Below are 21,507 nucleotides of genomic sequence, written 5' to 3'. Positions count from 1 at the left end.
CTGTTCTTCTTATACAACACATGACCTACAATGCTATTTGGAAATTTTACAGTTTCATGCTCATTCATTTTTGAATAAGTAGTTATGTTTGAGTATAGCAAAGAAATAAAGGATAGTTTCATCAACATTGTAAACACTGCAAGGTAAAAATTCAGAAAGGAAAATAAGTCACTCTTCCATCATCCAATGTTTTGCTGAAGAAAAATCTGCATGTTTTTCTTCCTCCATGCATCCATTTATAAACAATGTTTTCACATTTTTTCCATTCAAGAAATATCCATAAATTACTGTAAAATTTGCATTACTATTTTTTTTAGCAAAGTTTTCAGCTTTATAACAAATGAGTGGACTGTTAATCAGTACATCATTCTCCTGTGCTTTTGCAAACTATAACTTCAAAGTTGTCTCTACTTCCCAATATTTTCTGCAGTAATGCCTTTTAATTTGGTTGTTTTCATTAGGTTATGCCACTTTATCAAGATTGTTCTTGTTCTTCAAGTAAGCACAATAAAGGCTGTGAGATTTTTAATTGGACTGCAACATTTCTTGGGCTAATTTTCTGAAAGATTATTGTAATATTCAAAAATCTTCAATTTATCCTTCAAAAACAGATCATTATGTTGTGCACTACTTTATTCATGATACTGTACAATAAAAAAATAGAATAGTGAAATACAGGGTGATTTTTAATTAATGCAAAACTTTAAACTTTAATAACTTTTCACTTGAATGAGCTAGAAAAAATTCAAAAAGTAGTATATAGAACAATGTTTACACTTTTAATGTCAATGATTGATTAATGTTAACAGTCATTTTCAAAATGGTGGCACTTGTTTATTGCATGTGTTTATTGTAAAAAATTATCAAAATTCTAATTCTCCAATTGGTGTTTTATCAGTGTACTAATCAGTGTGCTATCAGTGCTAGCAAAATTACTAGACCATTCTTCTACAAAAAAAAGATTATTTCTACTGTATATATTGAATTATTAAAAATGAAGTTTTATCCCAAAATACTTATTGGGCATAAACCTTGTCATGCTTGGTTTATGCAATATAATGCAAGGCCTCATCACACAAAGCAAGTGTTTAAAAGCCTTTACAGCATGTTTGAGAGGCATGCTATTGGATTAGATTATAAAAAATATGCTGGTGATGGTGTGGAATGACTTCCTTATAGCCCTGACTTAAACCCATGTGATTTCTTTTTATGGGGCTATCTTAAGGACAGAGTATATCACAATGCTCCTACAACTATTGAAGTGTTGATAGACACAATAAAAAAGAAGGAAATAATGATGATTCCAAGAAATACCTTTATCACTGTTACTGAATGTTTCAAAAATTGGTTAAAAACTATTATTGCGAGCAAAGGTAGTCATTTTGAAAATCTAATTCATAAAATGGCAATAAATTTTATATAATATGCTGTATAATATACTTTTTGAATGTTCTTTTTATCTCATATAGTTGAAAAGTTATTGAAGTTTAAAGTTTTGTGTGAATTAAAAATTATCCTGTAGATGCAATACAGTACACAGACCTCAAAAAATGTAAAAATAACTCATCTTCTATTAAATATGATAGTATGAAATGAGGCTGGAACTTCATTGATACAGTAAATATACCATTGTAAACATAAGTTCATGTACAGATAACCAACTGATAGGCATGTATCATGGTAGTCTTGATGGCATCCAAATTGCTACCGGTGTAAAGTTCCAGATTTTTCTCACATCTTGCTGTCTGTTTGAATAAACAACTGCTCCCTCAGAATAGGAGGAGAGCTGAAATAGTTAAAACAACAAGGTGTACAGTTACTGCAGTCTGCACACCTATGTTACATTAGCCACAGATATCTGAAACAACATTAGTTAATACAGTAGAGCCTCGAAAACTCGGCCTAATGTGGACTGAAGGGTGGCCCAAGTTTGTGAAAATGCCGGGTTATCGGGAATGGGGTTAAAAAAGGATAAGTATGCGTGTTTCCTAAGAAAATATTGTACTGTACTTGTATGTATTGTTTGCTTGAGAATAAAACAGAGAATAAACTGCCCAAATACCCTTAAACAAAGGAAAAGTACGTCCTTTATGAAGGCATAGATCCTTTACTACATGAAAATGAAAATTAATGAATACACTGTGTACAGTAATTTACCTGATAAGACAAACCTCAGAAAAATACTTTATGAGGCATAAAGCTGTCTATGATAAAAATTAATTATCTAAGGGTATTTTTGCCCTGCCAGGGTGTGGCTGAGTTATCCAGAGTCGGGTTATCGAGTGCCGAGTTTTCGAGGCTCTACTGTATCACTAATTAAAAAATACTATTAGCTTATTGCTTATGTCATAAACTGATTATATTTACTGAAGCAATAATCACATAATATGATGAAGTTTGCATAGAAAATGTACAGATGTCTTAGAACTTTGAAAAGTGATCACAATAAGAAGCTGATAACAGTAAACATGGTTTTAATAAGCAGTGTCCACTGTATTTACACATTTAAGGACTGAGTCAGAAATTTTATTGTTATTTCTATATTAAAATTCCTAATTTTATAAATTCTTGTTTATGCACACACTCCCAAACATAACTCTCATGTATAGTAAATCAGGCATATATGTGAAATCAAGATTCACTAATTTTTATATACTGTAAAAGTTAAGTTATTTTAATATTATCATCATCAACAGTTAAATTTTTTGTTATGATNTAAAAAACTTTAAATGCTAATAACAGGTAAAATTGTCATTAAGTCGAATCCTACTGGACCTCCTCTATCGCCCACCCTGTCTTTTATTTAATTAACCACCAAAATTTAATAGCTTCAATCCCCCTGATACACAAACCTCCTTGCAAAATTTCAGAAATTTTCGACATAAAGCACAGGAGTTATTAAGCTTCAAAGATGATAAACAAAATTGTGCCCCCCACCAAACATCCATATATACAGAAAAACCCTAAAATTTTTTTGCATTTCTGAATGTTTCAAGGTCCCGAGTCCAAACATGTAAAAAAATCTTGGGGGTCATTTTTGACTGATCACCATCTTCTCCCTCTGTTATAAATAACAGAGCCAGGAAAGTAAAACACCTGTGTATCTATTTGGTTCAAACATTAGTCTTTTTCAAAATATGCCCCTTCTGAGTTCATGCACTTCTCCCAGAATTGCTTCCACTGTTGGAAACATTTTTCAATCAGGATCTACATCAAGCACTTTGTTGTGTTAGTCTTTATTGTCTCTGCATACTGAAATCTCTTTCCTTTGAATGGCATCTTGAGTTTGGGAAAAAGTCAAAAATAGACCGGAGCCTTGTCTAAGGAGTAAGGAGGCCACTGAACCTGTGCAATACCCTGTTTTGTAAACAATGTCTGGATGAGATACAATCCATAGGCCCAGAACATTGTAAAGAATGAACCAGGTGCCAGACTGCTAGAGCTGTGGTCTCTTGCTCCTAACAGCATCTCATAAATGAACTAAAACAGTCTAGTAGTATTTCTTTGTCACATTTTTCCATGAAGAGCATACTCATGATAAACTACACCCTGGAGGTAAAAAAAAATGGTTAACATGATTTTCTAAGCAACATATTTCAAAAATATATCCAAAAGCTAATATTCAAGATGTTATAGGGTAAATGGTACAATTATTAACCACAAACAATGACAGAAAAAAACATGGGATATTTTGCTATCTACTAAAAGCAGAAAGTTGTATTAATGCTGCCATGCAATAATACCGGAATGATTTTTTAAAACTCTTATTAAAGAGATTTAAATTCAAAATGGCCAATTATTATCTGGTGGCAAATAACTGTACTGTTTACGCTATACTATTGGTTAGTATACTAAGTTGTTTGGATCTTTCAATAACAAGTTTATAGTGAACGACAATTTTGTTCTTGATTTGATTTGTATATAAATCAGTTATTCCAAAAAGATGTCTTTAGATAAAGTTTGAAAAAATACAAGTAACATCAAAATCTAACTCAATAGTTTCAATTATATAAAATTATATAATCCTAACTAAGGATTATATAATTTTTAATTGTTTTAATTTTTAAAATATCAACATCAACAACACTCAACACCTTGTCTTTTTTATAAACTTAATGAACCATGTTTTAAAATGTACTTTTCATATTGTATGAAAATTTTGCCAATTTTATTTTGTGTGCACAAAAAAGAAATTCCTTAAAAATTATTTATTGATCCACTTGTACCAAAATTCACCTGTTATTTATTGTTTATAATTTGTTGTTATGTATGACAATAAACCTAAAAGTTTGAATAAACAAGGAAATATTTTCAAAACCATTGCAACTTAAATGAATTTATGACTACAATCTTACATAAAATAACTATTTTGATGTTGTTCAAACAAAAAAAATAAATCAATTTCATATNATTGTATGAAAATTTTGCCAATTTTATTTTGTGTGCACAAAAAAGAAATTCCTTAAAAATTATTTATTGATCCACTTGTACCAAAATTCACCTGTTATTTATTGTTTATAATTTGTTGTTATGTATGACAATAAACCTGAAAGTTTGAATAAAAAAATATTTCCAAAACCATTGCAACTTAAATGAATTTATGACTACAATCTTACATAAAATAACTATTTTGATGTTGTTCAAACAAAAAAAATAAATCAATTTCATATATGCATTCTATAATCTTAATTTTATTACAAAACAACAATAATAATTATAAGAAAAAACTTGTTAAAAAAATGTTCAATACTTAACAAATGCATATATCACTCCTCATTTTTAGAAAATATTTCAGTAATATAAGTATTTCTGCAGAAGGTAACATAGTATCATTTTGCAACCCAATAAAATTTTAACGTGACTCAATATTGGGTCGCAACCCATAGTTTGAGAAATGCTGATCTAGAGCACTACAAATATCTCAACCTGCTACTTATAGCCCAATCTTGCAATCCTAAAACCAAGTCGTATTTTATGAAATAAAAAAAAGGTAGTCCATATGTAAAGTGACAGCTGAAAATGTGTTACTGTAAAAGCAAAGTTATATTGACAAGATTGAAGTTGTTCTTGGTCTATTGTTCTCTTATAGCATGAAGGCATTTCAATGTAAATGAATGAGTTAACATACACACATCACAGTTCAAAAAGAATTTTCACTTGAATTACAAAGTAGCTGTATTTTGAACTAACCAAATTCCTTATCATGTAAATCTCTATATCCCTGACAAAGATAAAAGTATTTTTACAGTAATTTTTACAAAGATTTCCTGTAAAAATTTTTGGCTGAAAAACTGCATGCTTTTGGAAAAGAAATGGCCAAAGACATGTATTTCTCAGATTATTTCATGTATCTTGGTAATAAAAAAAATAAGTACTTGAGTATAAAAATTTCTATAGTGTACTAGAATGTAACAAAATCAACACTGGGCTTCTAAACTATTCTATGGAGAATCATTGTATAAAAAGAGGGAATTACCAAAAACTCATCATCTTTCAAGGAACAAATTCAACCTCCTACATTTCAGAAACAGTATGAATTATATCTATTGATAATAATATATATAATTTCATTTACTTACTTTTCCAAGATCTGTTGAACAATCCAGGCATCCAACTTGGACATTCCCATGACAAATACCAGGTATAATTTGAATCCGTTGAAAATCACTAGCTAATATCACAATATTACATCCAGCAGCATATGCCTGAAATTTTTAAAATATTTTTTTAATGTATTATTTTAAAAATATTGTAAAACCAAAATATTTATGATCAGTTTCTTCAAATTCTATCATTCATATAATTATGTATATAAAAGTTTAAATTATACATATTTATAGTTTAGATTAAAATTCACTTATTTCTTTTGTTTATAAATTTTTTTATTTAAAAATTTTGTTAAACTCAAAATGTTCTATATTTATTTTCTAAAATATTACTTGTAAAAATATTTGTTTATTGTCCCAAATACTAATTACACCAAATAACAAAATAATTAATATCTGCTTTTCAATCATCATCAAATATGGAAAAAGTTAAGTAGGTATCTAGGAAGTATTCTTCCTTAGTGATTTACACTGCTGTGCAAACAATTTTTGATTAATTTAATTAAAATAATTAAAAAATTATTTACAAATTGTTGATTATTGTGAATTATTTATAAATCATTAAAATCTAATTTCAAATGATTTGTAATTTATATAATCTGACAAAAATCTGCAAATGAATATTTAATAGTTAATTGAATTTTCTTTAGGAACAGCAAAAATAATTTTTCCAGAAATTTTTACTTTATCTTGTTAAAGCTTAAAATCAAACTTTTCTAATATTTTTTTTATTTTTTGATTATTTAATTAATAAAAAAACATTCAATTTTTTTTCTAAGCAACATATTTCAAAAATATATCCAAAAGCTAATATTCAAGATGTTATAGGGTAAATGGTACAATTATTGGCCACAAACAATGACAGAAAAAAACATGGGATATTTTGCTATCTACTAAAAGCAGAAAGTTGTATTAATGCTGCCATGCAATAATACCGGAATGATTTTTTAAAACTCTTATTAAAGAGATTTAAATTCAAAATGGCCAATTATTATCTGGTGGCAAATAACTGTACTGTTTACGCTATACTATTGGTTAGTATACTAAGTTGTTTGGATCTTTCAATAACAAGTTTATAGTGAACGACAATTTTGTTCTTGATTTGATTTGTATATAAATCAGTTATTCCAAAAAGATGTCTTTAGATAAAGTTTGAAAAAATACAAGTAACATCAAAATCTAACTCAATAGTTTCAATTATATAAAATTATATAATCCTAACTAAGGATTATATAATTTTTAATTGTTTTAATTTTTAAAATATCAACATCAACAACACTCAACACCTTGTCTGGTACCTGTTACCAGTGTGTTCTGTGAAAAATAAAGTTTATCATTAACGTTTTAATTTTAAAAGAGTGTATCAATATTATATATTTTTTGACAAAATATTCTGATTTTTTATATATTTATAACAAATAGAAAACAGGAATTTTTAAACTTTAGAATTATAATGTCTGTAACAAAAAATAACTATAACAAAAGTTAATGAACAAACTATAGGATTATTTTGTTATAATCATTAGTTTCTAAAAATTAAAATTATACATTTTTTTATTATTTTAAAAATTTGTAAAATTTTTTAAATTATTCTTTTCTCTTTGTCATGTTTTCAATTTTTGCTTGTCATTCTGAAATATATAATTCAATATCTACTATAATTTATAAAAATAAAGCTTAAATATTTTATTTAAACTTTAAAAATATATATGAAATACACTTTCTCCAAAGCACTTATTACATATACACAGAACTTCATAATTAACATACTTCTATTCAAAATTATTTGAATCTAAATGTTGAAAGACAATAAAATTTGAAAATGACCTTTTTAGATTAAAAAAAAATTATTCTAAAGTTATCACTAGACAAAAATCTGAAACACTAAATAGAAGAAAATGTTTATAAATATACTATTGAGATTCTCATTTATATATTATTCTTCTAATGGAATTTTGAAATTTTAAAGTTATAATTTACTGGAGCAATTTTTCAGATTTAGCAGTTGTAAAAACTATAATATAGATATCCTTTTGCATGATACATGATGAATCATACTGCTATATATCAAAATGAGAACTGTATTGAATCATCGTAATTGATCTAACAGATTCATCAATTTCTGCAATTGCATTGCATTCATTATATATCAGTTTATTTAGCATATCCAAATTTTAAAAATAATTTTCCACAGTAAAATTCTCTTTTGTATGAAAGATTATCTATCAAGTTGAACCTGCAAAAAACTATTTACCAGTCAAGAAATATTCAATGTTATTAAAAGCATCCAAGCAGCTGTAGGACATGTAAATCAAGATACATGAAACACCAAAAAAAGATGCCAACTTAAGAACTGAAATAATAAATTTTTAGTAAATACTAGCTAGTATTGTCAATTGAATTTTATTAATTTTAAATTTATCTAGTTAAAACTAGAATTAACAAAGAAAAAGCAGCTTTGTTGAAAATGATTTTGCCTAGTAAAATCAAGTTTTGACTATAATATATATCTGTTATAATATTTTATTAAAAAACATTTTATATGTTTAATTATCATAAAATGGTAAAAGGCTTAATTTTGAGGGTAGAGATGGGTTTTATAAAAAACTTTAAATGCTAATAACAGGTAAAATTGTCATTAAGTCCAATCCTACTGGACCTCCTCTATCGCCCACCCTGTCTTTTATTTAATTAACCACCAAAATTTAATAGCTTCAATCCCCCTGATACACAAACCTCCTTGCAAAATTTCAGAAATTTTCGACATAAAGCACAGGAGTTATTAAGCTTCAAAGATGATAAACAAAATTGTGCCCCCCACCAAACATCCATATATACAGAAAAACCCTAAAATTTTTTTGCATTTCTGAATGTTTCAAGGTCCCGAGTCCAAACATGTAAAAAAATCTTGGGGGTCATTTTTGACTGATCACCATCTTCTCCCTCTGTTATAAATAACAGAGCCAGGAAAGTAAAACACCTGTGTATCTATTTGGTTCAAACATTAGTCTTTTTCAAAATATGCCCCTTCTGAGTTCATGCACTTCTCCCAGAATTGCTTCCACTGTTGGAAACATTTTTCAATCAGGATCTACATCAAGCACTTTGTTGTGTTAGTCTTTATTGTCTCTGCATACTGAAATCTCTTTCCTTTGAATGGCATCTTGAGTTTGGGAAAAAGTCAAAAATAGACCGGAGCCTTGTCTAAGGAGTAAGGAGGCCACTGAACCTGTGCAATACCCTGTTTTGTAAACAATGTCTGGATGAGATACAATCCATAGGCCCAGAACATTGTAAAGAATGAACCAGGTGCCAGACTGCTAGAGCTGTGGTCTCTTGCTCCTAACAGCATCTCATAAATGAACTAAAACAGTCTAGTAGTATTTCTTTGTCACATTTTTCCATGAAGAGCATACTCATGATAAACTACACCCTGGAGGTAAAAAAAAATGGTTAACATGATCTTCACATTGCTGCATGATTGCTGTACCTTCCTTGGCTCTGGAGACCATGGAATTTTCCACTGGAAAGATTGTGCATTTGTCTGAAGGTCATACCTGTAGACCCAAGTCTCATCTCTGGTTATAATCTTTATAAAATCAGGATCTATCATGTTCCTCCAAATCACTGTGATAACAACATCATATACATGCAACTATCATGGCTGCCTGACAGTGACTGAAAGATAGAACAGGCTTGTCAAAATTCACACACATGCTGTATGGTCCAAGGTCATATGATGACAGTCTCCTCTCCAGCTTGCAAATACTTTCAAAGAAAAAATTAAGGTTGGATACTTGTTTTGATCAGCCCTTGCATGTTTGCATGTAATGTGTATATATATATATTTGAATTATGAAGGAAAATCTACATAAATTATATCATCAAAAAATTATCATCATTAAAAATACATTTTTTTGTTTGTAATACTGTAATAACATCATCAAATTTTAATATAGAAAACTGATATGTTATATCAACCTATATGATAAAAACCATATTCATATGATCAAATTTCAATAAAACAATAACATTTAATAAAAATTAAAATTACATACAGTAAATGGAATTCCTTGGACGCTTCCTACTTCAGAACAATGATCTCCTGAATTTACTGCTCCTGTTAAGATCTGATGGCAATTCATTTTCAACTATTAAAATTGCATATTTTGATTTTCCATTTTATTATTGCCAATTTATAAACTCATCTGAAAAATAAAATGTTTAAATTAAATATTTTAAATAAACCTTAATAAAAATTTTTTTTGATTTCATCGATTTATTAACATCAAAAATATTTTCATCATTATTTAGTATTAAATATAATTTTTACTAAATTATTAATTTTATTTTATTTTTATTTATTCTTAACATTGAATGTTTTTATTTTTAACAAAAATATATAATTTTTATTTATATTTAAAAACAATCAAATGAAAAGTAATATGCAATTAAAAATTATATTAATTTCATATGTAGTTGATCCTTAACTTTCAAACGTTTGACATTCAAACAATTTACTCTTCCATAAATAATACTTTTATATCCTTAAATCACTTTTTTATATGCCAAATTTATACTGACATACATTGACAACTCTCTGTACTTGTGCTTTCTGCCAGTTTTGATTTAGGTAACAGCAAAATCATTTGTGAAAATTAAGTTTTGTTTGTTTGTTTTCTAATTACTTTTTGTTTTAATGTTTTAAATAATGTTATATGCATTACAACATTACAACAGTAATTTTGATATAGAAACAGAAAATTGATATCTAATCAGACTGATCAAATCAATAAAAACAGAAATATTCTATCTGAAATTATTGTTAAACTTAATTATAATTTCTATTTGAGTTCTGAATCTGTTTAGTCTAGATTTTTAAAATTGCATTATTTGCAGATTGTTATTATGTGGTATCTGCAGATTCATACAGTAGGCTACATGTTACACTCGTCGATGCTGTTTTCCTATTCTTCTTTTTTTGGATAATATGCACACTTTTCTCTCAATACTGATGTTGCCTGTGGAGGATCTGGTTTCTTTCTCAACACTTGCAGGATTTTCATATGAAGATCCTCACCATCACTGTCTGCAAAGAAGATCCTACATTTTCTTACTCAGACTCCTCATCAAGCCATTTCGGAAACATTTTATCGTGTTTTATGATGGTACATACATACATCACTTCACAATTAGAATCACACCACTTCAAATGAAAAAAAAAACAGACATAGGGTGAGTCCACACTAACTTGTCCAACACATCTGAAACAAAGACAGCACTAAAAGCATTAGCAATGACTCTTATTTCTGATTCCAGTATCTTGTTGAAGGGGATACTCGGATAGAAAGGTAGATGAGAGTTTGGCCACAAAACTTCCAAGAAAACCAAGTTACAAGCATTTTAAACAAAAAGTGAGCACAGCATTCATCCTCAAGCAACAATGCATTAAAATAAATATACTAAAAATTATAGTCAGTCATCTCATCAATTTTATACATATACAATTTATAATGTTAAAATTTTAACAATTAAATTAACAATAATGCTAAAGTTTCTAATATAATCCCTCAAACAATTGCTTCAGAACTTTAAGAATTTTCAATACAAACATCAAAAAAGGAAAAATCCCCAATCTAAAAGTATTTCTATATCATCTAATTTATTTTTTAAAACACAATCATCTTTCCTATAATGCTCTATGGTGTTCTTAAAAAATTTCACATTACAGAATTTCATATAATAAAAATAGCTCATACTCATAGGCATTGTAAGTAGATAAAGTACAGTAGAGAGATGACAAGGTAAGTATTTTGCATATTCTGTGGATTGTTATATTCAGCTAGATGGAAAGTTCCATCTTCATCTGATGTTACTTGCAAAGTATAATCACCTCATGAAAAATTGCAAGAACTAATATGATTTTGCATTTTAGAAATTTTATTTTCCTATTTATTTACCAAGTATAAATAAATTCACACAATGCATGCATGCATTATAACAGAAGGAATTATATAATAATAAATTTTAACTTATTTACCAAATAGCCACAAATGTTAATTTTTAGAGACTCAAAATTTTCCTCTTTAAATTTTTTTTATAAATTTTAATCAACTGACAGCTTAAAAGCTAACAACAAAAAACTTAATGAAAAGACATGAAAATTTCAACACCATCCATATATTTCCAGCAACCAAATTTATTAACACCACAAACATTTTAGATATAAGGACAAAATATACAATGTTCTATATTTTAAAATTAAATAATGTAACATTTCAAATTCAAATGTCATCAAATTGAATGCTATATGTAAAACTCGATGCAGACTAATGAAATAAGTCAAATATTTGTGATTTTAATAAATTTGGTTGCTGGAAATGTATGGTTATTGTTGAGGTTTTCACATTAATCAGAGTGCTTACTTTGTAAACAAACTTCATCGACTAACCCATTGTATACAGAGCAATACACCAACCAATACACCAACCAAGATCAAATACACCAACCAATGGAATTATTGGGCTAGAACCGGCTAAACTAATAATAATTTATTAGTTTAGCCAGTTCTAGCCCGATAATTTGGCTTTGGTTGGTGAAGTGCTTACTTTGTTTTAATGTAAAGAAAAAAGCTTTTATGAAGAAATTTCATTATTTATTCAAGTTGTCTTTGTTGTATCTTCAATGATTAGTCATCATGTATTTAAAGGAAAATATTTATAACTGTATCACAATTTCTAATCTTTCTTTTCATTCATTCCATTTTAAATTGAATTTTCTCTTTTCATTTCAATAATTCTATTTATTAATCAGCCAATGTAAAAAACAAAAAACAACTGAAATTATTGCACAGAACAAAATATTCCTCAAAATCTGTTTTTTTACAGTTATTTTATATTCTTAAAAATCAATTTTCTGAATAAAACCAATAACATAAGTATGATTTACAGATTAAATAGTGNACTAATATAGAATATTTACAATACAATTAAAGATTTAGCATCCATTAAATTAAATCTTCTATAAATCTCAATAGTTCTTCCTAGTAAAATATTCAGGAAAATATAAAATTTAAAATGATTAAATACTGTAAATTAATGTATTAAAAAAATTTAATTTGCTGTTAGCATTTCTTTTTGAATTAACATTTATAATTCATTTTTCCCCAGATTTAATAAACATTTAAATACTATAAAACTAAAATACATAAGTACTGTACAATAATCCACTAATTGTAATAATTTAAAGACTCATTTATACCTATAATAACAACTAACTGATCACATTAAATGGCATAAGTAAGACTAAAATTAGTGAAAGTTCTGGTTATATTAATTATGACATTAAAAGACATGTTGAGATAATTAAAAATATATACAGTAAGACTCCACTTAATGCGGGGGATAGAGATATTTACTAGAGAGCAGTGATAACTACAGATATTTTATACCTATATGTATAATACTATTCTAAATTGTTTTCATTTAATTCTTGATTAACAATCAACATAAATCATGTGCACATTACTCATATACATCAATGTGTTGAATTTTAACAATAAATTATGAACAATAGTGTAATTTTTGATTAATTATTTTTATCAGAAAACATTTATTGAAAGAAGAAACAAATGTTCCTAAACTAAATCTGCAGACATTTTCAAATAATTAATAACTCTTTAAATTAATATTTCTCCATGAGTGAAAGTACAAAATAATTTTAAAACACTGGAATTACCTCCATTTTATAAGTATTCCAACCAAGATATTTGTTTAATATTTTTATACAATTATAATTTTGTTTTTAACAAAAGGAACACACTAAATTATTGCTATCAAAAAATATAGAGAAAATTTACATATTATATTACATTGATGACTATTCAAACATCAAGAGTTTGAATACAATTTGTTTGAAAATAATATTGGACATAAAATAATTTTATCTGTAATAATTATTTAACTTTGTAACAGTAACATATTGACTTTGCTAAGAGTTATATAAACATCTTAATTTTCTGATTTCTCATGTTGAGGGAAATCCTTTCCTATGGTAAAAAGTTAACATGATTCATATCTTGCTTCTGACAGTGAGTTTCTTTTCCAATTAGGAAATGTCAAGAGAATTCTCCCAATCAATGAAGATTTAAATGAGATCAATGACAATCCTATTCTGGAGGAGGATACTTTAAATTGGAAAATAGCTTAATAATTACTAAAAAGTAAATACTAGAATTGAAAAAACAACAGTTTACTGGTTAATATCAGTTAATATCAATAAAACTCCTAACTTAATAACCAATCAATCAGTAAAACAAACATTCACTTGAAAAGTAAATGTTTTCATCCATTTTTAAAGAATATCTTCAGGCTGGAGTTCTAATGTGAAATCATATGATTTTCAAACAATTTGGATTTTCTAAATTGTCACTGCTGATTGAAGGAGATTCTTCAACAGGAGATCAAGATTATATACATACTGTACCATATCCACTTATTAACAATTCTCACATCTCCTCCAATCAGTAGTGGCAACGTTGAAGTTCCGAATCACTCCAAAATCGTGATACTCCATATTAGAACTCCAGTCTGAAGATGTCCTTTAAAAATGGATGAAAACATTTGCTTTTCATGTGAGTGTTTGTATTGCTGGTTGTTTGATCATTGAGTTAGAAGTTTTATACTAGAATACTTTTTCACGAAGATACTGATTTTATACAAATAATAAAACTGTATTATTATATTTTTGATTGAATAATTTTATAGAAAAACCAAAGAACTAGATTTAAATAAATTACATAACAGGAAAGCTTATAGAAATTTTTTTTACTGCACTTATAATAATGCAGATTTTCAATAGAAATTTGATACTATTGCCAGATAGGGAACCAATTTATCAAAAGACTAAAAAAATATATATGATATGATTTTAATTCTACATAAATTTAAGCTTTGTATTTACCAAATCTCACTGTAACAATGATAATTAAAAACATTAATAAATCAGCAAATAACTTTATTAAAGAAAAGTTTTTGGCTTTTGGAAAACTTTTTCAGATTACTACTGAAAGATTCAAAAAATAAAATAAACAATAAATTTAGAATTCTCTAAATAGAATATAAATAGTAAATAATTTAAAATGCTGCAATTTTTAATTAAATTATATCATATTTTAATGTAATCTAACACTTTTTAATTATATAATCAAAGCTATTACTACTAAAATCGAAAAATTCACTATAATACAATATTTTCTTCTTGTATAACAATCTTTTATGAAGAAGAAGTTTTATAGATTACTCTACACCCACATTTTATCTTAAGTTTCATTACATTTAGTGTTAATGCAACATTTTTTGTTGCAAATTTTATATAATTTCATATATCTGGCATATTCTAAACTTTTAACTTTTGTGACTATAGAAAAATTATTCCAATCTCTGTGCCTACCTTGAATATATTTTGGATTTCATTCTTAGTTGCATTTAATATTGAAAATAACAGATTAAACCAAACTAATATAGAATATTTACAATACAATTAAAGATTTAGCATCCATTAAATTAAATCTTCTATAAATCTCAATAGTTCTTCCTAGTAAAATATTCAGGAAAATATAAAATTTAAAATGATTAAATACTGTAAATTAATGTATTAAAAAAATTTAATTTGCTGTTAGCATTTCTTTTTGAATTAACATTTATAATTCATTTTTCCCCAGATTTAATAAACATTTAAATACTATAAAACTAAAATACATAAGTACTGTACAATAATCCACTAATTGTAATAATTTAAAGACTCATTTATACCTATAATAACAACTAACTGATCACATTAAATGGCATAAGTAAGACTAAAATTAGTGAAAGTTCTGGTTATATTAATTCTGACATTAAAAGACATGTTGAGATAATTAAAAATATATACAGTAAGACTCCACTTAATGCGGGGGATATGTTCCTAGATGAAAAAGTGTTAAATGAAACAACGTTAAACAAGGTTATTTTAACATAATAAATAGGGAAAGAGGAACATGCGACCAAAAATAAACAGGTTTCACTTTACTTATAAGTTATTTTATATTAATTTGCATAATAATATATGTTAAATAACACAAACATATGCACACAGAAATGTAAAGTTCATTTTTTGTGATAAAGGTTCTGGCTCTTCTGAAATTCTTGACTTTTTTGCAATGAAGTCGTCTAGTGTCATTTGTTGCTTTTTTTTCTTTCATTAAGCAAATGTTGGTAGCAAGAGATTACATCCAAAACACCTCATTTTGCTTTTCCACTCTTTTCAAAATCTGGATTCGCTACAATTTGATCAACGATTCTGGTTATTGTTACCAAACTTTTACTAAGGAAATCTGTAGAGAAATTCTTTGGGTTCTTCATTTTCAGAATCACTATTTTCCAGTTCTACATGAATTCCTTTGTTCTGCCAGTTCTTGAAGATCATCATTGGTAAGGCTCTCACCAAAAACCTGCAATAACTGCTCAATATCCTGCTTGTCTACATCTAGTCCTGCTGTATCGAGTGGGTTGACAATTTGGTCAACCTAATGATACAGCAATAGGCTCTTCTTGTTGAGGATTCTTGGATACCTCCAGCCATAACTTCTTATACATGCTCCGTTTATGCATTTATCAGTTAATTCATGCCAAGTGAAATTGATATTGCCTATGGCATCCAGGATGTTATATTTTTTCCAAAATTGCACAAAACAAACATAGATTTAAGGAAAGTACAGAATTAGGACAAATTGCCACTTTTTGCTGATTGGTTCGTGTTCAGGAATAATCGTATTATATACGAATCAATGAAATGCCACAATAATTTGAATCAGTGTAAATTTTGAGCATTTTTAGCTTTGAGCAGACCGTGTTATATCGAATCAGCATTAAACAAGGTCTTACTGTATAACTTGAATATATTTAATTATAAAACTTTTAATTAATAGTAATTCATCTGTGTTATTTGCCTGCTTTTTTATACAATAATGACTAACAACAACTAGCAAATAACTGAAGTAAGAAATGTCAGCAATTTAAATAATTGTACTTAAAATAAATAATGAGTAAAACAATAAACATTTAATGCTTAAAGCACTGGTTAATATTGACAACAATTGTCTCTTTANTTAATAAATTTAATAAGAAAATATTTATATATTCAAATTTGGAATGTCTTGAAATAGGTAAAAACTTATATAATCTTAAAGAAATCAATAAAAAAAATTTTAAATACAGGGCAACAATCTCTTATCTGAAATCCTTTGGACCAGACACTTTTTGGAATTTGTTATTTTTCAGATTTCAGAATGATAGTATTGTATTTACTACATACTGTACACTGCCATTTATAAAAGTAAGGATTACCTATGGTTCCACTAATTACCAGCATGACTGATAATGTCAAAAATTTTTTGACTTGGAGACAGTAATGTATTATGTTCCTTTGAGGGCCTAGGCATAAAATAATAAAACCCTATGCTTGCACTTAGTGGGTAATTCACCACTGCTTTGAAGACAATGAAAATATCCTTCAAGTCAAAAAATCACCTAAAAATAAATATCCTTGAGCATCAGACACACATCCAACTTGTAAACAGCTATTGTTGTACAGGCTAGTGAAACTCCATGATCCACAAAAAACTTTCAATTTTTTGGAGATTTTCAGTTTTCAGAATTTCAGGTAAGAGATTGTCAACCTGTACCATAATCTCTTATTACATAAATTTATTACCATATTAAGAAGAAGGAATTGGTAGCAAAATATAAACTAAAATATTGAGAGAAATATTAAAATGTTAATTTGACAAATTCAAAAACAATCTAAGTTGTATTTACAAAATAAAACTGAGAATTTCAGTGAACAAATTTTTAAAACATGAAAACAGACTTGACACTTTATTTTGCATGAAAATATATACATAATTTCTTATAAAATGATAAATATTCAAATAAGATAGAAAATCAATCTGTAAATAATAAGAAAATTATATGTATTATTATTTAATGGTAAATATATAAATTATTTTCTTAAAATTACTTATATATTTGAAAATAAAATTAACAGTATGATTTGGAAATTGTTTTAAGCCTGATTCATAAATCTCTGTAATTACTTGATTTAGAATGAGTTAATGAAAAGATACAATGATATGATTAATTAATTAAATAGTACAATCATCAACTAATATTTTATATATTTCATAAGTACAACACATTCAATCATTAAGAAATTACTATTAGGCATATTTTTGATAAGTATAGGAATAAAATAAAATTTGAAAAATTCTTTATATATTAATTATGACATGATATTTACAGTTGATTTTGAAGATCTGCACTTTATCTCAAAATGAAAAAAACATAATAATCATTTTAAAAAATAATAATAATATTTTTTCTACAAAGAGTAGCTGAATATAAAACAAACATATTTTGAAACTTTGTTTGAATGGAAAATATATGTATATACAGTATTGCACCTTCAAATTTCACATTTCTAGATAATTCACAACTATTTAAATCAGTGGTTCCCAAAATAGGCATTGAGTAAATCTAGGGGGGCAAAAAGAAGCAAGTGGGGTGGGTGGCAGGGTAATGAATGATGATCATTGGAGTCACTGACAGCCTCTCTCTTTCCTCTGTTAAACAGGTAAGAAGAAACATTGGGTTTAATGATTTTCAGATATTGAGAACAATACAGTAAGGACAGAAAGTATGAGGTTCATAGATATATTAATTTATAAATTTTAAGTTTTGTAGCATTGTCATTTAAAATTTTACAATAAAAAATCTTAGTCATAGCTAATATATCCAATTATTTAAAATTTTAAATCAACTACTGTATAACTTTAATTAACATTACAAAGAAATCTTCATGCATACTTTCTTTTATCAAAAAATAAAACAAAATAAAACTTTTGATTTAACAAGCGATTTAATCATAGAACATATTCTGAGTCCTCAGAATTTCCATTTACTGCTATTATCATTGTGAAATTTTTGATAGATGATATTGTTATAGACATAAATAAAATGAATCATTTTCTATGCAATATTTTCAATTTTTGATCTCTAAATTATTTAACTGATAATACATATTATTATTTGTATTTCAATTTTTATTCTTTGCAACATTTACAGAATAAGATATCCATTGTCCACAAATAATATTGGAAAACAAAATACAGTTTATTTGTCATTATCTTTTAATAGTCATAATTATACTTAGTATTATGAAACAGTCATAATAAAGTAGACTGTTTCATAATATATAAGATTCAATAATCCTTTCTTCTTTGCTTTTAATGCTGTATTTAGTGTGCAATCATTATGATCAATGTTGGTATTGTAGGCACTGTAGGCCTTTAGCCACAGTCACAATCTTCCTCCAGTTTATCCAGTCAATAAACATCATCTGCCAATCTTCCACCCCAAGGTCTTTAAGATCATTGGTGACTTCTTCCGTCCACCTTTTCCTGGGACGTCCTCTTGTTCATTTTTCCTTCACCTCATAGTTGAGTCCCCATGATACTGTTGCTGTTACATATTGTATTCTGACATGTCCGAGCCATTGCAGTCTTCCGGCCTTGATTATGTATGATCAGGGGCCTGCTGAAGATGGTTTTCAACTTCAGGTTTGTTCTCCTCCAGACTGGTGCATCACTGACCCTGCATCACTACTATAATCTTCAGTAGGGCCATAGGACATAGAGAACAAATTTTCCAAATATAGTAGCAAGGTATCAAATTTACAGAATAATTATTTAAAGAAAATTAGATCAATAAAATTTATTATCAGAGGAATGATCATCATTTATTAATGATTTTTATTGCTAATTACCAATGAATGAAAATTATTCAATTTTAATTTAAATAATGTTCTGAGAAAAATTAACTGAATTCAAAAAATATATTTATTTAAATTTATTTTAATAAATTTAATAAGAAAATATTTATATATTCAAATTTGGAATGTCTTGAAATAGGTAAAAACTTATATAATCTTAAAGAAATCAATAAAAAAAATTTTAAATACAGGGCAACAATCTCTTATCTGAAATCCTTTGGACCAGACACTTTTTGGAATTTGTTATTTTTCAGATTTCAGAATGATAGTATTGTATTTACTACATACTGTACACTGCCATTTATAAAAGTAAGGATTACCTATGGTTCCACTAATTACCAGCATGACTGATAATGTCAAAAATTTTTTGACTTGGAGACAGTAATGTATTATGTTCCTTTGAGGGCCTAGGCATAAAATAATAAAACCCTATGCTTGCACTTAGTGGGTAATTCACCACTGCTTTGAAGACAATGAAAATATCCTTCAAGTCAAAAAATCACCTAAAAATAAATATCCTTGAGCATCAGACACACATCCAACTTGTAAACAGCTATTGTTGTACAGGCTAGTGAAACTCCATGATCCACAAAAAACTTTCAATTTTTTGGAGATTTTCAGTTTTCAGAATTTCAGGTAAGAGATTGTCAACCTGTACCATAATCTCTTATTACATAAATTTATTACCATATTAAGAAGAAGGAATTGGTAGCAAAATATAAACTAAAATATTGAGAGAAATATTAAAATGTTAATTTGACAAATTCAAAAACAATCTAAGTTGTATTTACAAAATAAAACTGAGAATTTCAGTGAACAAATTTTTAAAACATGAAAACAGACTTGACACTTTATTTTGCATGAAAATATATACATAATTTCTTATAAAATGATAAATATTCAAATAAGATAGAAAATCAATCTGTAAATAATAAGAAAATTATATGTATTATTATTTAATGGTAAATATATAAATTATTTTCTTAAAATTACTTATATATTTGAAAATAAAATTAACAGTATGATTTGGAAATTGTTTTAAGCCTGATTCATAAATCTCTGTAATTACTTGATTTAGAATGAGTTAATGAAAAGATACAATGATATGATTAATTAATTAAATAGTACAATCATCAACTAATATTTTATATATTTCATAAGTACAACACATTCAATCATTAAGAAATTACTATTAGGCATATTTTTGATAAGTATAGGAATAAAATAAAATTTGAAAAATTCTTTATATATTAATTATGACATGATATTTACAGTTGATTTTGAAGATCTGCACTTTATCTCAAAATGAAAAAAACATAATAATCATTTTAAAAAATAATAATAATATTTTTTCTACAAAGAGTAGCTGAATATAAAACAAACATATTTTGAAACTTTGTTTGAATGGAAAATATATGTATATACAGTATTGCACCTTCAAATTTCACATTTGTAGATAATTCACAACTATTTAAATCAGTGGTTCCCAAAATAGGCATTGAGTAAATCTAGGGGGGCAAAAAGAAGCAAGTGGGGTGGGTGGCAGGGTAATGAATGATGATCATTGGAGTCACTGACAGCCTCTCTCTTTCCTCTGTTAAACAGGTAAGAAGAAACATTGGGTTTAATGATTTTCAGATATTGAGAACAATACAGTAAGGACAGAAAGTATGAGGTTCATAGAAAAGTTTTCATAAGAATATTTCCAAGCCTTTCTCAAAATGGGTTAGAAGGCATTGGGATATGGTTGGGAGGAGTTGAGTATAAGTTTATGGATCAGAAAAGTTTGGGAATCACTAATTTAAATCAATACGAAAGTGTTCCCATCAATACTAACTAGTCTTGTAAAGTACTATATTATTTTTCCGACTTTCCAACGATTATCGACACTACTGTGTGCCGGAAATAGCCGTTCCCTAACGGGTACTTTACGCGGATTCGCGTTAGTGTGCCAGGCCTGGACTTTAAGCGTGCACCGAATTAAATAATGACAAAGTTTGTCAATAACAAAATCAAATATTTAATTAAACTTCTA

At 27.2% G+C, this 21,507-nt stretch overlaps 1 protein-coding gene across 1 annotated transcript in view; it reads right to left on the bottom strand.

Annotated features, from left to right (window-relative positions):
* The window catches only part of LOC111630503 (dmX-like protein 2), a 190,820-nt gene that overhangs the window by 165,180 nt on the left and 4,133 nt on the right, over positions 1-21,507 (bottom strand). Inside the window, exons 2-3 of the mRNA XM_023374610.1 lie at positions 9,665-9,814; positions 5,580-5,705 (exon numbers count right to left, since the gene is read on the bottom strand). Of these exons, the coding sequence (XP_023230378.1) occupies positions 5,580-5,705; positions 9,665-9,751 (213 nt within the window). The 5' untranslated portion in view covers positions 9,752-9,814. The remainder of the gene's footprint in view (positions 1-5,579; positions 5,706-9,664; positions 9,815-21,507) is intronic.

This window comes from Centruroides sculpturatus, unplaced genomic scaffold (genome assembly GCF_000671375.1).
Source record: "Centruroides sculpturatus isolate CEXI.00-Female unplaced genomic scaffold, Cexi_2.0 scaffold576, whole genome shotgun sequence".
Lineage (NCBI taxonomy): Eukaryota > Metazoa > Arthropoda > Arachnida > Scorpiones > Buthidae > Centruroides > Centruroides sculpturatus.
This window is presented reverse-complemented; position numbering and strand designations above follow the sequence as displayed.